This window comes from Acromyrmex echinatior, chromosome 12 (assembly GCF_024713525.1).
Source record: "Acromyrmex echinatior isolate Ae372 chromosome 12, ASM2471352v2, whole genome shotgun sequence".
NCBI lineage: Eukaryota > Metazoa > Arthropoda > Insecta > Hymenoptera > Formicidae > Acromyrmex > Acromyrmex echinatior.
In genome coordinates this window covers 1,828,477-1,849,993 of record NC_141863.1, presented here as the reverse complement: position 1 = coordinate 1,849,993, position 21,517 = coordinate 1,828,477, and the positions used below count along the sequence as shown (strand labels likewise).

The window sequence follows — 21,517 nt, the reverse complement described above, 5'->3', positions numbered from 1 at the left end:
AAAAAACGCTACGAATTAATTCCAATACCTAATAAAAATCTCAAGCAAGATGAAGAATGTTGTAAAAAGTTTTGACATTCTAACAGTTAGTTTGAACATCCTATATAATTATTTTGATGATCTATTATAACAAAATTATTTTCAGATCTGTATCTATAATATCTTAATTTTTAAATACATCAACAAAATCGTTCTGTGTAATAAAGTAATATTTTATGTAAATTCTGCATCATACACGTCGTATTACGAGTAAGTTATCGAACAAAGTGATGTTAATGAACTTACGTCTCGGATGTATTGTTCATAAACAGTTTCTCTACGCATCGATTCTCCAGCATAACAAATTTTCCAGCATCCTACGCTGAAGACCACAGCATATTAATAATCCCGCGCCATTGCAATTAATTGGCTGCTGAAGGTGGTCTGCAATTTGAGCGAGCAATGTTTTGGCGTGATTATGTACCTGCACCGAGGTAATAAGATCTATATTGGCGGGAATATCCGACGTCGAGAACAGTAATATTCGCTGACAGAACAAACGATGTATTTGCATTGCGGAGGAAACGTACAGTACGGCGGGAAATTAGCATGATGTATATATATGTAAAGCTACGCACTGAGAATTACCTTGGCGAGAATGTTGCATGTCGTTTTCTAAATCGCAAAGGAAGATCGTGTTGAAACGTACACAACCACAAAAAGATCCTTATTTTCATTCTCATCACGTTTGATTCCTCGGTCTAGTTTCGAAACTTCGAAGTTTCGACACAAGATAAGAGAGGTCATGGCGAGGAATGCGACAATATCCTGCCTGTCGTGACGGGGACGAGCAAAATTCCTTGACAGGAAGAGAGCGGGCAACCTCCCGCAGGATCTTCGATATTCGTGGCCGGAAACGCAAGGACGGTGATCGATGTATAATCACGTGAGAATGTACAATTCTCCTCCCTACGGTGTACCATGCACCGTGTAACGCTCTCGCGGTGCACACGTATTCCCATGCCAGGAAGGAAAACTAATGCTAGCAATTCGGAAGTTTTCCGGGTTAACGTTGAGAAAGAATAGCGATTGCTATATAGTGCCCTACCGCGGAACGAAAAATTAATTTTGCATCCACGATAAAACGCACGCTTCCTCAAACCGTAAATTCCTTAACCCTTTATAGTCTAAATTTTTTAAACGCTCTCTGACCACTTCTAAAACACATTTGTTATTTACAATGCCCAACCTTTATTTTCTTTACCGAAGAAAAAATTGCGTTACTTTAATTCTCCGTCGACTATGTGATATTTCCACCTTTCGTCTGCAACCTGAGTCTTCAATTTTCAATGCAAATTTTTATATTATTAATTCGAGACTTATAAAAATTTGCAAAATTTGTCTATATTTTAATAACGAATTTTTACTATTATAGGAGTTGGATCGTATTTTACTTATTTTTTTTACAAATTTAAATTTGTTTATCAGAATTCACAAACAAAAAAATCGAATATATCTGTAAAGTCTGATATTGCCGGAGGAGGATTCATTTTAATTTTTTTTTGTAATCGTATAGAAAAACCTAATGTATAGAAGCGCAGGAAAACATAATGAAAAGATATAGAATATTCAATAGAATTTTTAAAGTCCTTATAAAATTTAATTAAATTTAGAATTAATTTTTCTAACATGCGTTTCTATCATTCATATCTTAATACCAATTTAAATCTCACTTAATGAGAAATGATTATCTAGAGAAATGATTTTGCACATTACATCATAGTAGATCTGATGTTTAATTCCGAGATCAGGCGACGCGAAACATCGAATTAAAGTTCCAAGTCGGCTCTTAAATACCTGCAAGCTCACGATAAATCCAGCCATTGGAGCGTAGCCGACCGGATTATTTATCCCAAGATTATTTCCTCGTACAATTCCAACTTCCGGTCTAATCCTCCCGCCGATCGCTAACGCCCAGCCCGGAGTCACCAGTCCGAATCACGAACCCGGTGGTTTACGGCAGTTCGCTCCTCGCGATCGCGGGCAAAAAGACGGTATTACCGGCGTCGCTCATGGGCTGCTTTTATTTCAGGAAAGTCGTCGAACAATTTCTCAACGGATTATACCGAGATTTGCTCTCCGAAAAGTTGGGTAATTCCTTTACAAGTTCGCGCTGGAAGAAGTTTCGTCCCCGCCGCCCGCCTTTATTCTGTCGATCCACCGTCCGTCTCTTGCGTTCTCTTTTTCCATCTTACCCTACGAGGACAATGGGAATAATTTCCTTTCGCTTCAAGGCGCCTTTCTGACGCGACGAAATTAGCGGTTCAGTTTCTGCGGATTCTCAAATCTGGATTAACGAGATATCGTTTAAAAAAGTGACAGATGAACTTCAGCCGCGTCAATCTCTGTAGCTAACGCAACGCCCGTCTCAAAAGAACTTCTGCTTTTAATAAGAAACGAGACACATTACGTAGTAATGGCTATATAATTTATATGATATAAAATTTTATATAATTTATATGTAGGAACATTATATTTATCAAATATTTCATAAAAATGCATCGGCTTACTTGTTAGATTGCTGATTCATCAACATGCACGATATGCTTTTTACAGAATAGCAATGGATTACAATGCCAAGTACCTGATATTTTTAGTTCTCTGCCTGGTATTATCCGAGTACGAAGCGGACGATAAATACCGGACGAATCTTTCGAGAAAACGACGTTACGTTGTTTTTCCCGAAGGTTCCACATTTTCCGTAAGTATTGCACAATCCATTATCGCCGATCCATTATCGCAAATAATTTTTATGATTCCCACTTAAACTCAAAACGGTATTATTATTCATAATCATTATTATTCAGAAATCACTATGCTAATGTTAGCTTAAATAACAGATTTTTAGAATATGTTAAATATTAATTTAAATGCAAATGTAACGGCTGCATTAATTAATTTAACATTTAGTTGTAAGAGACGTCGCTCGAAAGTTACTGCGTGCGGTAATTAATTCGATAATTAATTACTTACCGATTGAATGCACTTGCCAGTAGGTATTTCTGAAGTTATATGGTAGAATCATTACATTTTATTATTTTTAACATATTGTAGAGCGCAATAATATTTTTACATACAATCGAAATCATTTTCAAACGTTAAATGATAATTTAATTAACAACTATTGAAATTTTTTTTTAAACGTAATAATTACCTTCCAATTTTGTCATATAACTTTATGGTTATGTACTCGAGTTATATACTCCATGGTTATATACTCCGGTTGTATAATACTTTTATTTTTTTTCTACCTACGAGCAGAGGTATTGCAACACAAAATCCGAATCTAAAAGTTTTAATGTAAGATACGTGGTTGTCGTCATTGTCGTCGCTATGGAGTAAGAGAAATGTTCTTTTGGAATTTTTGGCGCAAGAGGCAAATGTAGCGCTAGCAATACATGGTCAGCAAGCGTTGCAAACGCTGCGACGCGACAGTTCTGCACATTTTACACATTCTACAGAGATTACACTCTGCAGAGATTATAAGTAAAGTTTACGGTTACGCGGAGAAGTTGAATAAGTGCAATTGTGGCTATATATAAGATGTCCCAAAATAATCGCCAAATATTTCATGGGCAGGTAGAGCGGACTAAACTGAACTGAAAAGTTCTCATTTTGCAATTTTCGCAATAATTAACAAGATATTAATTACTAAAAATTGTTGAAAATTGATTATCAATAATTTTTTACTCAAATACAATATCAACTTTACAGAAAAACTGTGAAAAAAAAACAAAAATTGTTTATTTTCTTCTCATAGAGCTCTAAGAATTTTTTCAGAATTTTTTATCAACTTTTTAGTACTGCATTTTTTCATTTTTACCAACATAAGAAAATACGGTATTAAAAAATTCTGAAAAAGTTTTGTAAAAATTTTTAGAGTTCTATAAGAAGAAAATAAACAATTTTTGTCTCTTGCAGTTTTTCTATAAAGTTGATAGTACAATATTTGAGTAAAATTATTGAAAACCAATCTTCGACAATTTTTAATAATTAATATCTTGTTTACTATTGCGAAAATTGTAAAATGCTAAAAGACTTTTCGACTCAGTTTAGTCTACCTGCCCATGAAATATTTGGTGATTATTTTGGGACACCTTGTATAATATCCCAGTTACCTCATAAATTATTAATAAAAATATTTTCAATCGATGCATTTTTGAGTAAAAATAATACATGATCAGCGAATGTATACTGCGATCTGTAGTACGGTATCTGTAATAAAGCTCTATATATCAAAGTAGTGCATAAATCTTCCATTTTGAACCTACTGACTATTCCCTATATCCTATATAATAATAATCCCTAATAATACTAAACGCTTATTGGACTATAGATAACTAAATCGAAATAGTGACCGAAATAACCAAGGAAGATTGTCGGCATTTCGATTTAGATCAAAGGAATGTGCTACTTTAATAACGGAATTACATCGCGTTTATTACTAAATGTGTAAGTTATGTTGGATTGATACAATGTGATTTAATACATCAATTAAATTATGAGACCAATTACGGTCAAAGTTAAATGTTTAGAGTAATATGTTAATATGTATTTTAAATACATATTGACCATTACTTATCCTTCAATAGAAATCCTTCAATAGGAATGCAAAGATATATACTATATAATAGTTTCATTGTATAATAATTAAAAATAGTACTTGAATTATATTCTCTTTATTGGTATGGGATTTAACTTGGTGCCAGTTGTTGATCAAATCTTTTATATATATATATATATACAAATAATATATATTATTGATTATATAACTCTTCCTAACTTCTTATATAATAATAATAACTTCTTTATTGTAAAATGTTTTGGGAAGTATTATAGAATGTTGTAGAAAACTCCGTTATTCCTTATCTTATTCTCGAGGAATAGAAATGAAAATTTGAAAAAAAATTGTGAATTTTATATTAATGATCGTAATAATTATGCAAATACACAAACGAAGAAAGGATAGAATCATTGTGGAACTATTGCAGGTTGCTCTTTGCTTGACGGTGCACACTCTAACTCCGGACGATGTCTTCACAGAAGGTCTTAATTGGGGTATCTCCTATGACCTACCCAACGAGAGCAAGCCTGCCCTAGAGCCTTTCTTAGAGCTAAGGAACGATAAATATAAAACAAGCAACAAACATGATCGATACGGTTCCACTATGATCGCTAATAAATACGGCGCCCTGAATTCAGAATGGAATAATAACGTCAGGCAACATTTCGTACCTGGTAAAAAAAAGTATCGCAAGTCGGAATACTATTACTTGCAAAGAAGACACCGGAGGGAGCTTTACAACAAACTGGAGATCATCATGAATGCGTAGGTATTCTCGCTTATTTTTGTGAACTCGTAATAAATAAATATGATTAAAAAAAAAGTTAATTTGCAAGGCCAAGAAGAGACTTGATTTACGTGAAACTCGTAATAGATAAATGAACAACTCAAGAAATTAGTTAACGAGAGAATTTCTTAAAGCAATCTAATTTCCAAATCTATGAACAGATAAAAATTAATACATTTAGAAAAAAATCACTGCATAAGAATATTAAGTGTACATACATTTATTTTCAAATAATAAAGAATTGAATTTTTGCGATAAATGAAAATTTGTTCCAAGAAAATAATTCTTAGTTTGAATTTCATAAAGCTCCCGGTAACTCGCGTTGAAGATTGAGTATTCGTAGAACACTCTGTGATCGATAATGCATAATAACGTGAATGATTGGATATTAAATAAATTGTGATCATAACGACGATGTAATGATATAATTATCGATGTTTTGAATTACGATCCGATTATTTCTGCACCTAGTAACGATTAATAACATCTGCGTTAAAACAACAATTTCTCCTGATCAACGTTTTGTACTCATCATTATCCATTCAAATTAATCTACTAACCTGGATTTCAAACGAATCTGTTAACCTGGATTTCAATATTTTGAGGGGAGCAACGAATTTTCGCGAAACACCCTCAAATGAGAGACACGCTTGGTAATAAAATGAAACGGCGGTTTTAGCGGCTCCAGAGCGATCGAACGGCCGTCTCGTCTCTTTATGGATACCCGTCGAAGCATCTCGGTTTCCTTCCGTGTCATCTATCGCGACGTACCGACGTATCGACCGCATTAACGGGAGAAAAGCCGATACATCGCGATAATGATGGCGAGACCGAACTCTTCGTACCGCATGTCGGTCGAAGAGATGCGCTATTATCACATCACGTGAGCTTACAATTTGTCAAGTCATATTGTATTATTGGACGGATGTATGACGGTAGCAATTACGCGGTGGGATTTAGTCAATTAATTTTAATTATTCGACGAAGACTCGAACCGAGTTTTATCGGAACGCTAATGTTGATCATTTTCAATCCCAATTGTCTGATATTTTACAATATTAAAAAGCCTTTTCCTGGCAATCTTAAATTAATAAATTAATTAATTTATCTGAGCAATTGAAGATATGTATAATACATTTACATATATTTTTATATTGCCTTAGCGTTTAAATATTCCTTTTAAATCGCACGTGAAACTTTGTTGTAATTTGTTAGAGCCAATCTCTTTTCTCTGCGAAAATATGACCTGAGACACTTTTTTTTATCGCAATTTCATCGACTTTCTAAGTAGGCAAGAACAATCTTACATTTAACGAACATCGCTGTACACATTAATGAAAAGATAAATCCGAGTTATTTATAACGCTCACAAAGCAAATAACTTTACGACTGCAACTGATGTTGCAAGGCGACAAAAAGAAACCATTTGTCGAGCCTCGCATAATTTAGCGAAACGCGTTTATTACGACGTCCCTCATGACGCTTTTAAAGACGTTTATCGAACGACATTTAGCAGCGTCATTTACTCCATCCCGTCCGGGATAACGAGACGAGCGTTAGAGTATTGCGGCTAATATCCGTATGAAATCATTCACCCCTTCGCTGGGAAGATGCTAAAGTGGTGGTTTACGCCCGGCGTCTTATGGCGACCGCTTGGGTTATGCAAGGATAGTTTTCTCTATATATATGAGTGTGTATATGTAGGAGGAAGGGGAGGGAAACGTCGTCGGTGGTTTATAAGGGATTGGTCGGCGGTGGTAGTGCCGTTGGTGCGGCTTAAGGATGGCATGAATCAGAGGGTGGCGCTTCCACGGCCCGCGGAACGGCGACGGGGAGTTGTTTCTGAACGGGTCTGGCGGACCATTTATCCGGTTCTCAGGCAAACGACCACGGGAAAATAGTTTCTCTCTCTTCCACGGCCGAGGCCATAACTAGATTTATATCTTCTGCCAGAGTGGTCCGATTATTTTCGTCGGCGGCGTTTCGTTTCTGGTTCATATAAGAACCCAGACAACAGCAGCCGAGAGTTTTTACTCGAGAAACACAGTGCCGAAGATATTTAACTTGGGAACCTTCATAATAACATTGGTGACAGTTTGTGAAGAAATCCTCTGAAAACATGACTCGTAGTGCGGAATTTAATGCTGAGCGTCTTACTTCTCTTGTAAAAGTATATTTAAGGGCGAATTTTTTTAACCGATTGCTATAACAAAGAGTAGAATAACGATGTAAAATGTCCATTAAGAAATACTCATTTATGGCTAATAAATTAGATTTTGTAAATAAAAATATTTTCTTATTTTTATAAAAATAATAAAAGAATGGAAATAATATAATAATAAGAATAAAAAGAATGAATAATAAAAGAGAGAGAATAGACTAATAAGAATGAATATGTATTTAAATGTCTCATTATTGTCAAAGAAAATTGGGACGTTATTTAGAGAATTTGTAAATTAATAATAAATACGAATGAGGTAAGTTTAAATGACATTTGCATAACGTAAAAGAATGAATCGGTTCAAATGGCACATCAGATTAGCTATATTAAGTTGACAGTTTAATTTTATCTTGTCTCTTCGGGAGATCCACTTTTCATTAAGACCTTCTCTACAAAATAAATAGCCTATACATTTACTCAAATTGCCAATTGTTCAGGTTCGTTGATTGCTTGTGATAAATGATTCGTCTTGTTTTTCCGCCTACAAACACAAATATTCATTTTTTTCCTTTCTGTGCAATGTAATCAAACGATTAAACGTGCAGTATATAATCCAGAGAAATGTTTCGTTTTCTTTAAAATTCTTAACTTTTTATCAGAACAGAGTTTTTGAAGAAGGAGATTAAAGAAAACGCAATATCGTTCCTTAATACCATTCTTCTTTTTGAAGTCAATAGGAAAATCTGATAATTATTATCTCTATCCAACAGTCTACTCAAGATTGCTTCCGGATAAGTAGCAGTGATATGCAGAAGTATTACTTTTGCGATCCGATAATCTAAAGACGAAAAAAAAAACAAGTCGAATTTAATGAGAAATGAAGCAGACTTTTAAAACTTTTTTTAACGTACAAAATACATCCTAAAAACGTTCTTTAATCTTTAATGGAAAACTGTACGAGGCACGAATCCGTGGTTTTTTTCTTTTTAGCATTAATAAGTTCGCTAAGAGTTACCGAGAAGATAAATTATTACGTTCTCCTCTCGAGCTTCTGTTTATGTAAACCATATTGATCATATTTATTGACTAATGAATTTATAAGCTTTCATTAAAAAGGAGCTTTCATTAGAATTCATGGATACATATCTAATTATCTTTCTCACGTTTTTTAAGATAGATCTGTACATTATACATACATTTACAGAAGTTTTTCTATTCTCTTTCAGAATGGGCTTTGACGGCAGAACGTGTGTTCTACGCGCGCTTTGTGAAGCATCTCAACGATTAATGCCAAAGGGAAATACTTTAATAGAAGAAATGATGAGAATATCATTCTCGTAAGGATTTTAAAGAGATAGATAGGTTTGGCAAATATGCACTTCGAAGAGCCGTGGTATTAGTATTCTATTTTTCGAATTTTTTCCTCTACATTTCATTTTAAGAATTCATGAATATTAACTGCCGCGTAAGTTTAAAATAATGTGATTTAAGAGACAGGAAGGGAAGGGAGAAAAGAACAAATGCGATGGAAGATGTAGTTAACTGATACTAAAAAGATATAGGATTTATAATGCTAAATAAATAAAAGCTAGATAAATAACTTTCCTTAAAATTAAATACAGACTATTTTAATAATTTTTTGATAAATGCAAAATTGTTTTTTATATAAAAATTGATAACATATATATGTATATGTATATATATGTGTATATATATATATATATATATATATATATATATATAAAGTGTAGAATTTTTTCGCTTTGATATTAATCCGAAAATAAAAATTCTATTATCCACTAGAGATTAATTGGCCGATATAGTTTTGTTATTTGTTCTCTCGTTTGTGAACAACTCTTCACTTTCAATCATTTGCACAGACACAAAAGTTATCGAGAACGTTTTGACATTTTTGTTTGTATAATTCGTTATTAGTACTTGAAACCCATCTATTTGAAACATCCATCTATTTGAAACACGTGTTTTACGTAAAATCGTATATCTACTGTAATATCACAAGTAGAGATGATGATTTTTATAAAAAATTTATCTACGATAAATTGCTTTTTTTACGATTATACGTATACTTCAACTTTCTTCTCAAAAATGTATCATAAAACTACCCCAATTCTCCTAATCAAATTTTCTATATTTTTTATTCAATTTCATTTAATGAAAACTCTGTTTGAAAAACGTGCCTCAGAACGTTATGTGCCAATTCACTTTACTCCATTTCTTCTAAATTAAATTTATAAATAGTTATAAATTTTCTTCGCAAGAGGATAAAATAATAATTTTTTCAAACCAAATGATGACGAATTAGAAACAAGATTCACAACACACAAAATTTTTTTATTCAACGGGAGGTATTTTCTTGATTATTCTACAATTGTTTATCATGATAGTTAGCCTACTTATCATCTTAAATAACGGAGGATTCTCCCCTGAGAGACTATTGCTGCATCATTCTAGAATATTTCAGATGTAATTTCTTGCTGGATGATAGGAGGAGAACCAAGACGCGACCCTTGATCTGCCTTTCCTCCTTGTCGATTTTCCATGACCCTTCGACGCGCAATTCGATCATTGCCATAATGTAGACTAGTGAACGCATGACTCATAATCTAAAAGATAACTCGATTCGCCCTTCTCGTTATAGATTACCTCTAAAGAGAATGTTTTCCTTCGAGCCAGAGGAGCATCGCACGTACACCAAGGCTCATAAAGCCGGCCACGAGGGCAAAGATTGCGCGGCCATGTTTCCCGAGTGCAGTTTCTCCCTCATCGACCTGGCCCTCGGGAAATATAACGCACCTCCATCCGACCACTCCGGAGATGCTATGGACCACACCGGAACTTTCGGCACGGAGGTCGGACCTGCCGTAGATTGGCCGAGATATAACATGAGGTAACGTGTTGCATGCAAACAGCAGTCTGATTTCGACGCTGTGCGAACGTGCAGAATAGCTCCTGTAATGCAAATGATGATAACTCGCCTTCGACTGAGATAAACAATCACCATGGACATCAGAAAGATGCAAGTTGAATAGACTTTGTAATTTAAAGCGCACAGATAAAGAAGTTTTATTTTCTGCTTCAATTACTTCTATTATCGTACTCCATATGTTGCAACAGACATCAAAATATTGGAAGAAAAATTTCTAATAACTACGTATCTCTCGCACTATAATAATAATGTTGACACCATGATAATTAATGTTGCTATTTGTGCTTTATTGCTATTATTATTATCGTTTGTAAAAGCACAAATGCGAATTACGTTCAAACAACTAATACGCGATTTACGAGTATATACATCATTAAACAGAATGATGCGAATAACAGAGTTGAAAGTGGAAAGTGGGACACTGAAAACCGAAGGGGAAACATTTCACATGGCGCCAACGAGGTGGATACGGTATCCCATAATACGAGCTACGTTGTTCATTACATTGTTATTGTGTAGGATGGCTCAATTTAACTAATTGGGTAGGATTGTATTGGATTGACAACATGGATCAGCAAAAAGAGAAAATATATCGGGAACCAATAAGAGGAAAATGAAGAAGGAAAGCTTAAGAACTATCGGAATTCAAAGAAATGTATTCTGCAAGTCTTCTTTTCCGTTTCTGCAAATATTTCTCGCCAATACGGTGTATGATATTTTTAGAATACAAAAATCTCTTTACATTTCATGGCATCGTTACGCAAGATTTACAATGTTGGTTTAAAATTAGAAATTCATGTTTTAAAAAAAAACGAAAAATGATAATCGAGAAAAAAAAATAAAATTTATTAAATTTATTAATTAAATCGATTAAGAGGTAAAGATATACATATCGTTCATTTGTTACAAAATGATACAACTTTGAAAATAAAGTTGTTTAGAAAATGAGTTTGAATGTTTTGAAACATTAAAACTTTTGGAATATTAATCTTAAAATGCAATGTTAATGTAATAATTAATTGTAGTGAAACAAAAATATGTACCTTCTTTTTTCTTTATATATTTCCGTTCTTTTTTTACAATCAACGTAAAAAGATGTTGACAATTATTGAGTTAGGTCATTGTTGAGAGTATTTTTATTATAGCGCTTAATGAGAAAATAATTCCGATTAGTTATGTGCAATAAAGAGAGAATATATTTATAGTATATTTTTAATTACATTAATCATCATTTATAAATGAGCATTGCAAGTCGATTGTTTCAAAATGCGAGGCTCATATTGCGAGTAACTCGTAAATTACGAAATTCAAACATATGCGCAGATGCAATTCGAATGTGAATAAAGCCATATTTCACATTTATAAAATTGCACTTAGAACATAATTAATATTTTATGCAAAGTACGAATTATTGAGCATTTAATAATTTTTAATTATTTATAATAATATATATAAATCGTTTATAACAAAATATATATATAAATCAAATTTTGAAACATAACAAATATAATTAAAATATAATTGTAAATAAAATGTGATCGCAGATTTAGATTATTTATTTTATTCTAACAAAAAATATATATATTTATTTTAACTATCTATATATCTATTTATCTATTTATTTTAACAATCTCCTCGAAATTTAATTAAAACATTCAGATGTGTATATATATTTTAATAAATTTTGTCCCACGGATTTCAATAAAAAAAAATCATGTAAATTCGGAAATCCGTTATAAATTGTTTTATATTTACCTTACTTTTATTTGTTGTTCTATTTATAGCTTCCATTTAGAAACTAATACATTTTTCAAATATGTTGTAAAGTATACAAGAAGATGATAGGGGTTTAATCGTGCACGACCAATGTGGATTGGGTGAGATATGACACGAAATGGGACAGTGCATCAAGAAGCGGTAAAAGTAGCAGGGTTGAGTGATGGAAACTAGAGAGGAAAAGAGTACCTTCGAGATAGCACTTACGTTGTATTTGCACGTGTCATAAATACTTTATATCTCCGTAGAAAAAGAAAGATAATTTTGTAGAAACCTGCTTCGTCAGTGTAGAATTACTCCGCATAGCGTATAACTCTATTGATTAAACAATTGCAATTTTCTCGGTGGAGTTTCGAGATTCTAGAAGACTAATTGGAAAGAGTCTCTCTCTCTCTCTCTCTCTCTCTCTCTCTCTCTCTCTCTTTCTATAAATATTTCAAATTTATTTGTGCATAATAAAGCTCCATTTCTATTTCCAATCAGTTTGGTTTCCATAACTTTCCGTTTCCGTTTCTTACCGTTCTTTCTCACTTTTACTTGCTGCTTTTATTTGATACCATAGCTGTGGGATAAAGAACGAAAAATTACTTCGGCTCTTCAACAAACCCTCGAGCAACACCGGTAACGATATAAGAATGACGAGACTGTTTCATCTTGTGGGCCACTGGAGAGACATTGGGCGATTGGCCCATCGTACCCTTACCGAGAAAAATTGATTTTGGATTTATTTGATGACGTCAGTGTCCAATGGGAGTGTCTCTACGGGAATAATGACACTCTTGTGGCGCCTATGTCGTTGATATTATTGGCGATGAAAGAAATCCGATATATTGATTGCGAGAAAGCAGAGCTCGTTAATAATACTAGGTCTAGGCAATTTTCACTATTAACTGTAACATCTGTTATTGCGTTCTTTCTTTTGTGTTCCTAACGAGATAATGGATATATGATAGTAGAAAGATTTTAAAAAGAAATTTCTTCACTGCTCTAATTTTTTTGTTATTTACTTCGTATTAATGCTATATAATGGATCTGCGTAGGACTTTCTGGATGACGTTAATGCCGTTAATAGCCTCGATAATTCAGCGCTTGTAGGCGTCATTAGATTTATCTGCAACAAAGCTTGGATGAAACATCTAAAATTTTTATTAATTCAGACTGATTCTGCGATAATAGGATGCCGGATGAAATGCGAATAAGGTTATGAGATATTTACGGGTTATCACTTTGTTGAACGGCGAAGAAGCCATTAGATGCTCTTTCGCCCTATTTATACTGCAAAGGTTGTTTTACGTTTTATTGCCGACGTCGTGTTTGTTTTGCCGGTAAGGGACGCCCTTTTTGCTCCGTTACAAGGTGCGGCTTTTTATCATTACACGGCGGGTGCGATGCACCTATCTTGGTGTTCGCAACCTCGTCACACGTGTAACTCTATCTTCTGAACGGATAAAGGGACTTCGACGCGCATCCATAATAGGTAGGTCGCATCCTGTAAAAGCGACGCGTCGTAAAGTCGCAATTAACTACAGCATGTACCAAGCACGTGAATTAACTGTAATTCAGAACGCGTTTCTAAATCGGATTAAACGAGGAGAGGCGAATCTCGAAAGCACGAGTTTTTATCATCCACCTCGCATAATTCAGTACCCTATGTTGTAATATGTACACAGCGCGGCTCATAGGAGAGAATATGGACGTGTTAGCTCAACTCCTGCAAACAAGTTTATGTACACAAAAAAAAATGGTCAAAATTCAGATGGATACAACCGGACGCAACTGAGATGTAATTTTAAACGCCGTACTTTTTTTTATCAATTTCGGCAAAGCCTTAGGAGCTTTAATGTCTCGCACCTGCGCGATGATAAAAATTAGATTTAAGAAAATTACGTCGGCATAATTGCACTGACGGAACGTTAATGTTGCCATTTAATGGCAATTAAAATGGGAAATCCAATTTTTTACATTTTCGGTGGACGGCTCTATCTTTCATAGCGAACTTATTAATACGCGGCAGACTGTGACGCGGTCGATCTGTAAGATACATTAGTGGCCAAAATTAATTCTCATTTCTACTTTTTTTCCTTTGAACGTGTGTGACGCTCTGTAAATCAATCAATTATACTTAATCATAGGAATTGACAATATCAGTATTTTTAATCGTAAGAAAGAAATTAAATACACGTAACACATACATCATTCACTTTTATCTTCCAAAAATATTGCTTTATTGTAAATTTAAGTTTAGAAGTAAAGTAACCAACCCCTATATATTCTATTCAATCTTTATAATTTTTTTTAATTTATTGCTAAGTCCAAAATTGACGGTCAGATCAAAAAAGAAAACAATTCTGGACAGTGCCACATAGAGTTCGGTTTCCTTAATTTGAATAATTTTTGCGTCCGTGAAATGGAAATTATCAATTATAGACAATTTATTTTATACGGCAGCGATGATTTTATTTTTCGCCCGTCGTGCATGACAATTTCATTTTTGATCACGCGTTTTCCACTCCTTTTTTCTCTTTTATTTTTTTCACGAGCGAATAAAATCCGGTAAGAGTGAACGGATATCGATTCCACAGCGGTGGCACCGCCCCAGTTCGCGGGCGTGGTGTGTAGGCCGCTTATAACAGTTTTCCTTCTCTGAACAGCATCGCTGATACTCGGTACGGTTAGCCGTAATTCCTCACAGCTAAGCGGTATGTAAGAGGCAATCTTATGGACTGCCGAGCCCGACGGTCGTTTTCGCATACCGTCGAACGGGTGCCAGCCAGAGTCTACCGTTTTCGCGGTCGATGCCGGATTCACGGCGCGCCGCGACACCCCCGAGTGGAACTCGGGGTGCGCACCCGCCGTCGCTCCCACGCGAGACGCCTGCCGAATATGTATGCTTTGTTATAAAATAACGCGAGCATCGACAGATGCACGATGCGGGTCACTGTAGTGGAATGATCGCATTAAACACTTTTTTAGAACTTCGACTGATGATATTTGGGTGATCATTATAGAAGCTATTTCATTATTCTGTGATAAATATCATTGTATATCGAACATGCAATTTGTAGAGAATTGTTACTAATACGACACGCAATTCAAATGATTGAAGCATACGCAATCAATAGTATTTTTAATGCAAATCGTGTAATACTCTTTATCGGATTTATATGCAAATTAAAGTAGAAATGCTATTTAAAAATATAGCAAGTAATAAAATTTAATATATTCGTACCATTCGTGATTGACGAATGTATATATAAACTATATAAATCATTTATTTAATCCTTCACTGGCAACATTTTAATTTCTTTCGTTAGCAATAGAGGTTTCGAAAAACAGAACAATTTTTTTATTGTTCTGAATTATATAAAAATCTGAAAAAATTTTAATATCAAAGCTTTTGTCATAGACAAGTTTTTGCCATAGAAGTAGGATTGTATCTACTTGTTTCTTTTATACGGATATAAATTTATCTAATCAGAATTTTCATGATTAAAATACCGATGGTGCTTTTAAAAATTCCAGTTGCTAGCGAAGAATTAAGAATCCCATTTAATACAATGCCATTTTTAACCTTTAACTGTTGTCATGGGTCCATTGGACTCGTATCAAATTTTTCAGCGTTATTAAAGTTTAACATGCTTTAAATAAGGATTAATGCAATATTAAGTTTTAGTTTTTATTATTAATTTTTATTAAAAATAGATAAATCTTCTCGGAGCTATCGTATAAACATTAAAAAGATATGATAAAAATAATAATTTAAAATGTCAAGCTCTATTTTGCAATGTAATAAAATCAATAAAAACAGGTTAATATTAGAGCCAAAATCAGATTATATAATTTGATTTTATAATAAAAATATTTCGAGGATTAATCATTTCTTCACGATATCAGTTAAGAATTAAATAAGCGAGTCATGTAGTTTATATATAAATTTAATCAATCACGCGCTGATTAATTTTAAACTAAGCTTAATCATCTTCATCTTTCTGCAGATACAATTTTAAGAAATTGTAATTTAGAAAATTACGTATAGAAAATTATGTGATTAAAATTAAATTGAAAAAAATGAGCTCTAAAATTTAGATACCTATAAGATATATAATAAAGTCTTTGATCAACATCTAATAGCGACTACACATTACTCTCCTGTTAAAGCATGAGAATGCTATCAGTTTGCTCTACAAAGGGAGAGCCGTGTTTACTATATTGATTATATACCACGATCGTATAGCATCGTATTATGGGCGCGGTCTCAATGAAGAATCCCAACGGCTTGCCGTTCATCCGCGTGGTTTCGACGCTACGACTTTTATGTGGTCGAACTTTTTAGCCCGATCGACCCGTCGAAAGAGGTAATTATGGCAGAAACTTTTTTAACGGCTTTCGAAGCAACATTCGATGGAAATCCAACGAGAAGAAGTTTCTGCCATCGACGATAAAAAATATCGCTGATATTAATACACAAATGAGAGTGTGAGGATGGAGTTGGCAATTTTCGGTGTTAAGTTGGAACTTTTGTCAATTACTCCACTGTCTTCCTGCCTCTTGTTTTATATTCTTTTTATTTTGTTAATGACTCTCTCTCTCTCTCTTTCTCTCTCTCTCTCTCTCTCTCTCTCTCTCTCTCTCTCTCTCTCGTGCATTGAATAAGCGCACCGAAGTCGCTTGCGAATACTGTCGCACGGTGAAACCTGTCAATAATAAACACTCAGTGGAGTCACTGTTAATTACAAATTAGATGACGAACAGGTTTATAAAGTTCGGAAAAGCAGTTAAGTTCGTACGGTGTGCAGACGGCACGCACTTGAACCTCGTAAATGTAGACGTACGCTGCCATGCTATCGTTGAAAGCGACGTTAAGCCACTCTGCAGCGTTGCACCGAGGGTTCGCCGCGACGAGTAAAGTATTGATTCGGAAGGCATCGCCCGTAGCACTGCCGCAGTACTTCCCGGAAGAAATTGGTTCTTTCCGATTAACTTAATTTCGCGAGACGCGCACTGCCTCCCGGAATTGGCACCCGATTGCCTTTAACAGTTTCGGTTGCCGTGCAAGTGACACCGTGTCCTGAAAACGCGACGAGGTCCCTTCCAGAAGAAACTTTCCCGCGTCGCCTCCAAGTTCTCACTTGAAAAGACGGCGTCACTATAATCTTCCGTTCTTTACGATTGGATATTTTCAATCTCTTTATTTTACAGTCAAGTGCATAACACACACTTATCTGCCTTTTTCAAATTGAAGTTTAGAATATCTTATAATTCATCGTTGACAGCACTCTCTGAAGTCTGAAGAGGAATCGAAAAATATCTGTTAAATACTTTTTTTTTAATGTATATATATATATAATCAAAATAATCGTTAAAGGGCTCAGAGCACAAGCAAGATATTTTTCGCTATTGTTATAAATTACTAAACATTATATTTAACTAATCAAAGTACAGACGTTTCGACCTTCCATCCGGTCATTTTCAATGTTACAACTACATTAAAACAATTACAATGACATACTAAAAATTCCAGAAGTCTAGCGCTTATAATATTAAAAATCTCAATCTTGAAGCAACGTGTGCAATCCGAAAACCTTGATATGACCGCAATAAGTTACAGGATCTTGTCTTACACCTGTCCATGGTGTCATTTCAGAAATCCCTTATTACAAAGTATCAGTTAGCAATAATAATTTGCCATATACGGTTATTGAGTCTCTTCTCAAACGCTTACAGATATAATTGTCCATAAAAACGTGATAATATATTGCTATATAAAGTAATAATTAAAACTATTGAGAATTTACGTAAATTAAAATGTCGCGAGATTTATATTAATATCTGATTTATATTAATATCTTACTAACAAGATGATCAAAATTACAGCGCATAATGTATCTACAGCAAACAGTATTAAGACCAGATTTCAAAAGATAAAATGTGTCATGCTCTTCCATGCTTCTTGACAACTTATTTTAAACTGATACAGATACAAGTAACAAAAAAATCGACAATTGTGAGTGATGAAAAAATTCAAAGAAGAGAGAAAAGATGACGGGAAATATTTTGGAAGGGGAAAGTGCTTGTATAATGGGAGAGTATATTTCTAGTAAAGATTCTGTGTCACTTTGTAAATTAAGTCCATTCTTTTGTCTCTTTATAAAAATCAATTGAATTATTTTTTATTTATACATATAATCAATTGCACTTCTCTATATATGATTATCATCTGCCTGCTTAGTTATTTTGTTTCACTATCTTGTTACAATATTCTTTGTATTAAAATCTAGCGAGACTATCATAAACCACAAAAATTTACCCTCTCAAAAGTACTTTTAGATGTTAGATATTTTTGTCTTAATTTTTATATTTATAATTATGTATATTTAAAAATGCATGGAGTATATTTAATAAATATTGATTGGTTTTTGAAGAAAAATATATTTTCTAAAAAATAACTCATATTTATGTGTGGGATATTGCAAGTTACACACAAAAAAGTATAGGTTTATTCAAGAAATAACCAAGAAATAACAGTGATATAAGTTGAAAAGGAATTTCAATTAACTTACAAAGTCTTGGCATAGTCATTAAATATAATAAACCATAACTACTAATAACTATAACTAATAGAATAGAAAATTTATGAAACTTGTATTGATCGGCTTGTGATCAGCTATTCTACATAATTATTTAATTTAATAAATATTGATAGTCCAACGAAATTATTTTCAGATCTAGCTAAATCTTTAGATATTTCAGCAAAACTATTTTTTTTGTTATAACACACTAAAAGTTTACATGATAATCTTGATTAACGCGCGAATATATAGCGAAGTACAAATCCACTATGCATTTTATTATTCATCGACGCATCAGTGTAATGAGATGAGCAATTAACTCTTGATAGATCCGTTCGCGTTTGCGTTACGAAATTATTCGAATGACTAAATCAATTTTATAAACTTCCTGTACAATTTCAAAATTTGGAACTTAATAATTAGAAGCGCAATTATGAAAAGTATATTTCTATCCATATGTGAAAAGCTGGAATCATATCATGTTTGGAAGCTCGTAGTCAATACGCAAATAGCGAGCTCCATTTAATTATTCCATCATTACAGCGGAATAACATGAATACGTATGTTTTAACAAAAGAAAGCAGTTCAATTTAATTGATTTAATTGATTTTGGTCTGAATAAAGCCGGAAAGAGAGAGGACGGATGGAAGAGAATCGAAGCCAGAAAGATCCTCCGGATATGTCGCCACGTCGTAACATCCCGTGCGAGGAACAAGATTAATAATGAAATTACATCTTGTCCACCATTGGTTTCCACTTTGCCGGGTACACAACGGGGAAATGTGAGCTCGATCCATTAACAATGGACGTTTCGCTGGCACGTTAAGCCGCACCTTGTTCCTAAGATCACAGGGATACAGAAGGCGCATTCGAGATCACCGCTTTACCGCGGTATCAGACGCACAGGAACCATCGTGTCATTGAGGTTGCGTTATTACATCCTCGGCTACAAACGTATTTGGCGGATACCGTCTGGTTTGAAGTCAAAGAGATGGTACAAACGTTGAAGAGGGAGATAGGATTACCCGTGAAAACCGAAACCCTCCGCGCTGGTATTTTCGCCGTAATTACGCCGCTCGGACTCCACTCCGTAATAAAAATGCGATCGCGTCGGTGGGATGAAGGCAGAGATTAATTTCTTTCAGGACGGTATCGCTAGGAGAATTGCTGATGAATATCTCGGACCGCACCGTTGTCGACGCACGGAGCGATAACAATAATGAAGCCGAGAAGGTTCTTCCTTTCTCTCTGCAGCAGCTATCCGCGGCTCTAAGATTTCTCTCTGATCATGGGATATTCTTTTATTACGAATTATTTATAGACATACTATGCATAATAATAAGAATTGGAATATTTATCAGAATTACTTGGTCTCGCTAGAAAATTCCTCGCTTAGAGAAAATCTGAAAATTTAATAATAACTATAAAGGTGACAACTATATAAGTTGCATGTAGAATTAATATTCATATATATATAATAGTTTTATAAACTATTTTATAGTTATAATAATATTATATTTATTCAAATATATTTCTTCAAACGACAGTTGATATAGTTCGAAAAATTCAATTGATCTCCATTACATATATGCTCATATATATCTCTCATTACTTGTGTCTTTTTTATATAAAGAAATATTTCTTTATACTGACTCATCATTAGATTGATTACATTAATTTGCTTGACTCACATTAATCAAGAATTTTATAAATATAATGTCTCTAATGGTACTCGTCACGGTAATAAATATCTATCATTATAATGAATTTTTACTAAGTCGCCTGTTCTGTGTCATCTTACCATACGTTTCTGATTTAAGAACATTTAACATCTGTAATTTCGTTAAAATTTATAACTAATGTCTAATTTTAAATAACTATTATTATTATATTAAATTAAAAATTTTCAATTAACATTGATAATGACTCAATCGGAATTGAAACATATGTCTGTTTTTCTTATACTATTATTACATGTCATTAAAATTTTTAGATATTCGTTCGTAGGCTCGTAGCCCTTTTCGTTATTATTATTTCATTATTTGTATTTATTCAATTATATATATGAAGAGCAGAATTCCCAAATGTATTTTGTCAAAAATTTTATTTTTTAGTTAGAGATGGCGTAGTGTTCAGTGTTGAAAAACTCATATTATAAGCTACTCTGAAACGTTCAGAAAGCATTTTTTTCATCGTTAATTTATATGCTGAAATACATAGATATTTCGGAGTGCATTATGTTTTTTAACTAGAAACAAAATGCATTTGTTGTACATTTTTAACAATCGTTTAACAATTTTGTTTAATATTTCACATCCTACTGATTGGCATATTGTTATTTCCTGTGCGTAATTTTCTTATGTGCAAAGTTTCTTTTTTTTTTTCGTTTTCTGAAAATTACAAACTTTGAACAAAATGCATTTTGAAAGTTTGCTTCTCATATATTAATTTTACGTATAAATCTTTATAACTTTTACCTCTAAATCTTTCTCTATTGAAATATATTTAATTGAATTTTCTTTTAATCGTATAAACTGTATTTTTAAATTTCTTACTTTTCTTTTTTTTAAATTTGCGTTTTTTATATTTATTTTGGTAACACGACGTTATCAATTATTTAGGATTTAATCCACGACGTAAGAATTTTTCTCATTAAGGTGCGAAATACAAACTG

At 33.5% G+C, this 21,517-nt stretch overlaps 1 protein-coding gene and 1 pseudogene across 1 annotated transcript; one reads left to right on the top strand and one right to left on the bottom strand.

Moving 5' to 3' along the window:
• The first annotated feature begins 2,564 nt into the window (after positions 1–2,564).
• Positions 2,565–12,041, top strand: LOC105143742 (uncharacterized). The gene is made up of 4 exons (XM_011052219.2): positions 2,565–2,740; positions 5,031–5,368; positions 8,778–8,888; positions 10,211–12,041. The coding sequence occupies exons 1-4, from the start codon at positions 2,603–2,605 to the stop codon at positions 10,461–10,463; spliced, it is 840 nt and encodes a 279-aa protein (XP_011050521.1). The 5' UTR covers positions 2,565–2,602; the 3' UTR covers positions 10,464–12,041.
• Positions 12,042–20,970: 8,929 nt separating this feature from the next.
• On the bottom strand, positions 20,971–21,044 carry LOC147907722 (small nucleolar RNA SNORD36; annotated as a pseudogene).
• Between the last annotated feature and the right edge of the window lie 473 nt (positions 21,045–21,517).

Coding starts and splice junctions, on each gene's coding strand:
- LOC105143742 (XM_011052219.2), top strand. CDS start 2,603: ATGGATTACAATGCCAAGTACCTGATATTTTTAGTTCTCTGCCTGGTA. Junction 5,369..8,777: donor CTGGAGATCATCATGAATGC/GTAGGTATTCTC, acceptor ATTCTCTTTCAG/AATGGGCTTTGACGGCAGAA. Junction 8,889..10,210: donor ATGATGAGAATATCATTCTC/GTAAGGATTTTA, acceptor TTCTCGTTATAG/ATTACCTCTAAAGAGAATGT.